At 36.8% G+C, this 9038-nt stretch overlaps 1 protein-coding gene across 2 annotated transcripts; it reads right to left on the reverse strand.

Moving 5' to 3' along the window:
- Positions 1-353: 353 nt before the first annotated feature.
- LOC104902701 (uncharacterized) lies at positions 354-5689 on the reverse strand. Of its 2 annotated transcripts, none has more exons than XM_010690573.4 (2): positions 5001-5686; positions 354-721 (listed from the first exon to the last, which is right to left on the reverse strand). In XM_010690573.4, exon 1 carries the CDS (start codon positions 5572-5574, stop codon positions 5002-5004), a length of 573 nt encoding a protein of 190 aa, XP_010688875.2. In that variant the 5' UTR covers positions 5575-5686; the 3' UTR covers positions 354-721; position 5001. The 2 variants fall into 2 exon arrangements, with proteins under 2 accessions (XP_010688875.2, XP_057247767.1); XM_057391784.1 differs by lacking the exon at positions 354-721 and adding an exon at positions 4072-4419 and having other exon boundaries at positions 5001-5689.
- Positions 5690-9038: the final 3349 nt, after the last annotated feature.

Below are 9038 nucleotides of genomic sequence, written 5' to 3' on the forward strand. Positions count from 1 at the left end.
CTAGTATATTGAATGCCAGGGTTAACCTACTCATGTTAATACAATTATTCTCCACACTTATACAATAACCACAACAATAAAGTCTAATCGTTATTTTTACCTCGTCAGTTGTTGAACCATGTCAATTATAGCATAACAGAAGCAATAGCAGTAAACTGTATATAAACTCTTATGTTAGTTCAGTTGTATTGATTCAGAAATATAGAGATTAGGTTGTAAAATTCTCTCTGAGAAACACTTTTCAATAATGAATTAATTCTAGATCCTGAGCTCAGAATTGAGAGCAGTGAAGGATAAAAGTCTTTGTGTTCTTGAGCTGATTTTAGCTCCTGTATCAATTTTTTGCAAGCATCTGATATTGTAACAAACCATTTAACCATGAACTTTTTGGTACAGTTACCATCCCTTTAGACTGGTATTTCAATTTTTAGTGCAAGTTTTCCGATTTCGTTTTTTATGAACACAATCTCACCTACTCACAGTAAAAAGAAAAGAGTTGGCAAAGACTGCAAGTGTCTGCAACGACGAAAAAGATGATTCTGATTTCTATCCAGGACTTGAATTTGATAGGAAAACCAAGAAATTTAATAATTTTCTCTACCACAGTCCATTTTAAGGGGTGCGTATGGTGCAGCAAAAGTTGCAGGCTTCGAGATACCAGGAAGCAGAAAGGAAATTCTTCACTCCTCGAGCAAAAAGCCTAATTTAAAGACAGAGCAACCTGCATGGATATAAATGCAAATATTAGATAAACGCAGAAGTACAAATATTAAATAGACGCACGAACGCAAATATTAATACATATAAACAAAGTGAAAAACGGATAGTGAACACTTTGTCCCTTGTTTTATAGAATTCAGCCAAAAAAGGCCTCTATGCCATTGTCTGCTTCTTTTTGTACCCCAGATGTCTCCGGGATTCCTTATATACCAGAAGTCCAGAACAGCTAAAGGGAGAATTTTATTGCTACCAGTGGTACTTCAAAGGGGACTAGACGAGTAGATGCTCCAGCTACTCGTATCATGGAGAAATCCCTACTTGTTGGTGCTCAATGATCATGGAGAAACACCTACTCGTGTTGGTAAAGGAAGAATTTAGTTAAGATGGAAACATCAGGAGATGATCCAAATATGGATTACGTCAGTAAACAATTGATCTTGAGCTTGGACTGGCAAAGCTAAGGAAGTATAATGTTCAAGCGAGGAAAGTAAGGGAGCTTCAAAGAGACGACTTAGGTGTGTTAGTTCTATGACATGGATAGAGAACATGGGCCTAGAGAAAAGTTAGATAAAAAAAAAAATTCTGCTTCTCAAAGTTCCTAATTTAGAGCCAAGGATGGTTTTCTCCTGGTAATACGAGACATTAGGACAGTAAAATTGATTGTCCTTTGGGGATGATGGTTTGGAAAAGTAGAAGTAAATCACCTACATCCATCTAAATTTGATCATTTCCCAATATAGATTCAGTGTAAAAACGAAAACTCTGTAAAAGGGAGGCCATTGATACTTCGTTGCACACTCAATTTGAGGCAATAGTAAGAGAGAATGGTCTAGAGGAGTTCACGGGATTGCTATGTTCAAAGTCTTGATGAAATTGGAGTATGTCACCATGAGATCGTAGACTCACGTCTACGGCGACAGTTGACCTCTGGTTATTGACTAATGCTTTCGTACGATCTAATGAGATTTCAAGGGCTTAATCGAAATGACCAATTCTTAATCTCTGGTTATGTAACAACCGAGTTTTTCTTCCCTGGCTTAATCTCATTCATCTGTGTTAGCAAATTATTTGCTCATGTTTACTCAAGCAGATATTGTGTCCATCCACATTGCTCCTTGGAGCTGTTTTAAAGTTTTCTGTAGCCTCAAACTCAATAATGCTAACTTCAATAACTTTTGTGTAAATCTGTTTGGACGGGAACCAAGACCTAACATACTACATATGTCTACAAAGGGTCATTTCTTAGTAGTGCCATTGTCTTCTAAAAGCTCTCCTGCAATCCAAGCTTTCTATCCTGTGTATTCCTATGTAAACTCCAACTACTCAGAGCAATCCGTTTTAGCATGAAAACTTTCTAGCATCAGAAATTTAGTGTCCCAAAGTAACTCATAATGAGGTGGAAAGATATTGCCAATCATGCAAGTCTTTCAAGAGAGCTCTTATTTCATGGGAGAGACAGAGAGACTTTGCTATCCTAAAGTAACACGTGGATGGAACATCAAAAACTTGGAACTTTGAAACAGGGTACTGCTTTGGGCGTTATCTCATAAACCAGAAAAGTTGTAGCCTTGGGTAAGATAGATGCATCAGTTATGGTCATACCAGTTCAAGTAAATGTCTTGGATGGTAAGGAAGATCTAGAGTTCTACAGATATTAGTGAGAAATGTAGAGATTGGGGGGATGCCTTAAAGATAGTACATCTTCTGTGAAGCAGATGTATAAAGCTTTATGTATCATGTAGACGCATTATCTGCAACAACTCTGCAAGTTTAAATACCACTGTGACTCTATCCCGTTGGATCATCTCATGTGATTCCATTTGCTGTCTGTGTGGAGAAGTAGGCCAAAAAATGCAATGCTTGTTTTTCAACAGAAAATGCGGTCCAGACTTTGGCAACAAAACCTGACTGTGCTTGGTCTCAAGAGGCCCGTTACTGATTCAATACAGAAGTGAACCTCATTTCAAGACTGAGTGAGAAAAAGAGGCTGAAGCAGAGACTTATTGTCATGGTTGTTTGCTGTATCTTTATATTCTATTTGACCGCAGAGAAGTTCTAGTTTAATATTTGAGGGGAGATGCTACATCTTAATTCAAGCAAACCCAGAAAATGGGGTCAAACCGCAATTTTAATTAACAACAGTATTTCCCTTTTCCCCAAAAAAGGGAGCTAAAAATATAAGTTTCAAATCTGGACTCTGTTCCTTTTGCCAGTCCGCTGTGAGTTCACTACACAAAACTATTGGAGGTAAACTAGTACCTAAGCAAGGTGTATAGATAGATGATACAATGACTCAAGGAGTCGAGGTATGATGAAGATTGCAGCTCCAAATTTGCATCCCATCTCCTGGGGACAATCGACATGACAATTTAACATGTTTTAGCCATTTTTACCATGTTTATGCCATGAGAAAGCCAAAACGAGACTTTTTTTTTACCGATGCAATACTGTATACTCTATTGCAATTCAGGCCATATATGTATCCCCAGATATCCTTTCCCCTCACAATCAGCATACATCAAAGTCAGCAACTTACTTAGGTAGTTAGATTAGAGGTTTATATGGAGTAACATACAGTAGCAATTCCCATCCCTTTTCCTTTAACACATACCTCCGTTTTTTATAGATGCTACATTTCCCTTAAATGGAAATGTCATAATAGATGCTACATACCATAAATGGATTCCTTTTCACCATAAAAATCTTAAAATACTATTAAAAGTTGGTGGTCCTCCACTTTCTCTTCTAAAATACTCATACTTTTTCCTTAACAAATGTTTTTTTATTCAAAAAGTGGTGGTCCCCTACTTCTCTCTCTACCTTTCTTAAAAACCCCCCACTTTCTCTATGTCGCATGTATAAAAAAATGGAGGAAGTAAAAGCTATGTTACTCCGACACCTTCATTTACCTTAAATACCCGGGTGTCGTGTCGTGTCCGACACGACATTTCACTTGGATACTTCATTTCAAACTAAAAACTTGTCTTTTTTCTACAAAATAGCCGAGTTGGACACTTGGACACCCGCATCCGAGTGGACACTCAATCCGTGTGTGAGCAACATAACATAAAGTCGTATGTTAGAGATATTCACACTTCGTCTTGTTGATTTGGCTTCACAAAACTTAATAATAACCAAACAAAAAAATTATTCCATAAAAGCATTTTTAATTGTGTTTATTTAGAAATTATAGAGGGGAGGAGAGCAAATAATTGGGTTTGCATTTTCCTTCTGGATTGGTTGAACATTGGAAGGATTAGCTAAATTGCAGAAAAAGGTAGAAAGATCCCTCTAATTCCCTTCCCACCCGTTCCCCATTTTCATAATCAAACAAATGTCTCTCAGTCTCCCTCCCTCCATTTGGTCCTTTCTTCTAAATTCCCTCATTCAAACACATTGTTAAGGTTATACACATATTATTGCATAATTACACTAAAATAAAACGTTCTGTAATTCTAGCTGACAAGTAATATTGCATTGACATCAAGGAACATAAAATGGAAGAGCGAGAGTTAGTTAAGTGGACACTTATTCTGGAATGGAGTAATAGAAGTTCATCTTTTGGTGAGAACTGAGCACCTATATTGAATCACTTAACTTAAATATCAAATTCACAAACTTCTAGATTTCAAGAGCCAAGGGTGGAAATCCTTCAAGCCCAATCTTCTAGTACTCTCTCAACCCATTTATAGCACCAACCTATGCATTTCAGAACAGTAAGTATACCAATCAAAGGGTGAAGTAATCAGTATCTCATGGCAAGCAAAACTTTTCAGTTAAGCATAAAGCCAAATTCTTCTAAACCTTGACAAATGACAAGTATTTGAAGCAAACAAGTCCAACTCTGTGAGATAATTGTGAACCTCAATACACAATCACACAAAACCCTTGACAAACTAAGTAGATGAACAAAAGAATTTTCAAACATCAGAAAATGACCACAATTCATGTGAGTAACGCCATCTGAATCACATAGAACGACGCCCATATTCGCAAAGATTTCCATGATCACAGCTATATAGGTCACAACCAACAACATAAGCTAAGAAAACACTTACTACATATCACATCAATTCATCTCTATCCACTCCCAAACTCTAAAAGGAGCAACTAATCACAGAGTCCCTAATAATATAGTTCCCCAAAAACAAAACATAAAATGGCCACAGAATTTCCAACAACAATACATAGCAAACACAAACAACAAATATTTTACATTAACCAAATGAAATGAACTTTAAAAAAAAAAAAAAAACAGATTAAATAAAACCAAAACTTACCTCATTCCATGATCACCTTAGCACCAATAGCCTTCATCTTCTCAATTATCTTCTCCGCCTCGTCCTTCGATACCCCGGTCTTCAACACGACAGGAGCCTTCTCCACCAGCTCCTTAGCCTCCTTCAAACCAAGCTCAGTAAAACTCCTCACCTCCTTTATCACCTTAATCTTCGACCCGGTATCGAACCCTGCTTCCAGTTTCAAATCAAACGCCGTTTTCTCCTTCTTTTCCTCCTCCGCCGGAGCTGCTGCAGCTGCTCCGCCTCCTCCGCCGCCCATTCCGCCGAAGTTGAACCCCATTCCCGGCATCATCAATGAAACTATGGGTAAATCTTTGACCTCCAATTTCTTTCCTAGCAAACTCGTCAAGTCCGCCACTTCGAGCAGTGTTAAGCTCGAGATTTCGTCGGCGATGGCGGTGATTTTCGGTGATTTTGGGGTCGATACCTGAGATTGAGTGGTGTGATTCCGCGTGGTGTTTGCATTTGATGAGTGAATAAACCCTAGAACTTGGGGTTTAGGGTTTTGTCGAGTTGTTCTGAAATTGTGAGATAATAATCGTAGATATTTCATTTTTGAGAGATGATAATCAAGAAGAAGATCGGAGAAAATATAAACCCAACTAGCTACGACTTACGAGAGTACTACTACACTTCTAAAGGTGGCCAGTGGAATGGTTCAGTAGGGAGTAGGGACCCTCATGCTAATCAGGCCCGACCGGGCCTACTTTAAGATTGTGCAAATATCGAGGAAACATCGGGTACCCGGTCTAGACCCGGACGCGTATAACCCATCAGTTTCGCTGTTTCGGATAGGGTGTGGCTCGGACTGGTTCTAGGTTTGAAAAATTGGATTTAGACATATTATGTTTCGTGTTTGAGTCTTAGTGATTTCGATTAATTTATCTAGTATAAAATCACCAAATTTGATATTAATTATAGATATTTAAATATAGGCAAATGAGAAATGAGAAAATCACCTGAATACATACTACAAGTGACTCATGTGAGATTGTGATATTAAAAATAAAAGTAAAATAAGTTTGTTTTTTTTACCTCTAATATTGTGCAAAACGATTGCAAATTGATTTTCACACTCATAATTGAAAATAGTTCCCACTAGATTCGACAGTGGTTCTGTATTTTTGGAACCCAATTATGACTAGTATCAATATTTATTCTAAGTTCTAACTAATAAACTAATAAAAAGATATGTTGATTATATCAAATTTTTTGGGACACCATGTATTTTAGTTCATCATGGGTAGGGACACTATTGCTGATATAACAACCGGGACCTATTATGGGAAATACAATGCGTTACAGACGTATGATCATTACGCTTCAATCGAATTGTTTGGATTTTTCAAAACTCCATGGACAAATAAAAGAGAAATGATATTCCCAAGGCCCGGCCCGGCTCGTGTCGTTCCAACAATCGGTGGGGAGCACCTCAGTATATGATCGACTGATCGTTCGCAGTAACTGGGAAAGAAAAAGGGAGTCTTGATTCTTTATTACAAAGGGTCTAACAACATATATATGAAAAATTCAACGCGAAAGACATTGTTCAAGGAACCCTAGATGTTGTAGGAGTAAAAGATCATAAGGATCGATAACAAGGGCGTTGTAGTGCGTTGTAGATTCTTATCCAATACTTGTATCATTTGATGATGCCATGTAGAGATGGCCAACAGTGCGGGTCAATTCAGTCCATCCAGCCCAGCCCACCTCGTGGGCTGTGTGAGCCGGGCTAGCAAAAAGCCCGGTCCAGCCCAGCTCGAACCGTGAAATTGGTGGGTGGGCCGTGGGCCAGAATTCTTGAGCCCAGCTCACTACTAAAACCGCCCAGCCCGGACCATGAAACCGATCCAATCCGACCCATGAACCAGACCAGCCCAATCCAAGTAAATATTGAACTAAATTGTGTATATTTTAATCAAACTGTATATATTTTAATCAAATTGCATATATTATAATTCAATTAAATTTAAAAATAATGAAATTATTCATTAATATTAATATTTATATATATTTTTAATTCATTTAAAGATTTTAGTAACAATAATGAATAATTTCAATGATTAAATAATTTTGAAAAAAAATTCTCATGTCGGCCCGTCAGCCCGGTCTAGCCCATCAGACCCACGAACCATGAAAACCGGTAACAGACCGGTGTGGGCCAAGATTTTTCAACCCGCGGACCAGCCCGCCCAACCCATGAATTTCACGATCCGGTCCTGGGCCGTGAAATCTCAGCCCAGCCCACTACGGCCCACAGTTCGGCCCGCCCAGCCCGCACCAGTGGCCATCACTAATGCCATGTGAATCGCTAGAAACATGTAAAGTGTATGACTAACTTAATGACGAAAGTTTTTGAGAACTTATTCCAACTAGATCCATATTCAATTTCGGAAATAATTGACCAGTAGCTAATGGAGTTTGTCTAGGCAACCAACCGTTTGAGTCTCTTAGGAGACTCAAACGGAGACAATTTGGTCATTTTAAGCCTTGGAAATTTCACGCGCGTGTTGTTTAGTACCAATGCTAGGTTAGATTGGTACCATTGTCCGAAAATTTTGATACCAAAGTATGGTTGCTTGGTACCAATCCTGATAACAATGTGATACCAATACCAGGTTATAATGGTACCAATGTGTAACTTTTTGAGTGTTTGAGTCTTTTTTGGACTCAAACAGTTGGTTACCAAGGCTTTCTCGTAGCTAATGTCGTTCATCCCGTAATGAGAAAGAAGTCATAATTGTGGCAAGAGTAGGTACGACAAACAACAAGGTAATTGTGGTTCCTTCGAGGTTCGAAACAACACATGAAACTTTGACGAATATATCCAACAAACGAAAGAACGCTAGTTATCATATGACTTTATACAATTATCATGGTTATTCGTGATGTTTCAAAAGCTTTTAATCATAGTGTAACTAAAGTCTTTTCATATGTTTCAAGATGAGTGATAAAACAATAATAGTTAGATGCATTGAACAATTATTTTGTACATAAAACATAGTGTTTGTGTGTAAACGGAAAGTGTTTATGGGTAAACAAATAGCATAAACACAAACACTATTTGCTTACACATATACTTTACTCCCTCCGTTTATAAATAATTGTTACACGCCTAGCTTTGTATTTGTAAAAATTACAAAAAGTACATATGAACAAAATACATATCAAGACGATTCTAACAAGATCACACATGAATATGTTTTTATTCACGTATAAATCACAAATCATGGTTAAAATGAAATCTGTAAATAGTGTAAAATGTCAAAATGTAAAATAAAAAAAAAATTAAAAAAGGAGTGTTTGTTTACATACAAACACTATTTTTCGCGTATAATAATTTGGTTAGATGCATCTAATTGTTATTCTTTAGGAGCATGTAGAGTTATATTAGAGTATGTAGCTATTAGAATTGTCAATACCATCAATGAGAATAATACTTTTCATAGTGTCCTTGATAGTATATACTTCCTCCGTTTCTAAATAAGTGTAACATCTACATAGTGTTTACTATTCACGATTTAAACTTTAATTAGCTTTGGTGATTTACATTTTAGAAAAAACATAATCATGTGAAATCTTGTTAGATTCGTCTGAATGTGAATTTTTTAAATATTAACTTTTTATAATTTTTACTTATTGATAATTGAAGATATTAATAGTTAAAATAATGCATTGGCAAACGTGAAAACAAAAAATGTTGCACTTATTTAGAAATGGAGGAAGTATGAAAGTTGAGAGAGATGCTTATTGTAGTGAAATTTTTGGTCATGCATGGTGTTGCTACCATGCTTAAACATAGTGTTAAAGACTAAAAAATTAGATTTACTAGTTGTTATAACATTTATGATGTTAATACGTATGTTGATCACTTGATTGTTGCCAAGTTCAAGAATATCATAGAAATAACTTTCATGATCATCATGCTTCCATTTATCAGTCAGAATCATGTCATGCTTTTGATTTCATCAATTCTGTAAAAACCGAAAACGTTTGTATCAATCCACATACACACTC

Source organism: Beta vulgaris, chromosome 9 (assembly GCF_026745355.1).
Source record: "Beta vulgaris subsp. vulgaris cultivar EL10 chromosome 9, EL10.2, whole genome shotgun sequence".
Lineage (NCBI taxonomy): Eukaryota > Viridiplantae > Streptophyta > Magnoliopsida > Caryophyllales > Amaranthaceae > Beta > Beta vulgaris.

Coding starts and splice junctions, on each gene's coding strand:
- LOC104902701 (XM_010690573.4), bottom strand. CDS start 5,574: ATGAAATATCTACGATTATTATCTCACAATTTCAGAACAACTCGACAA.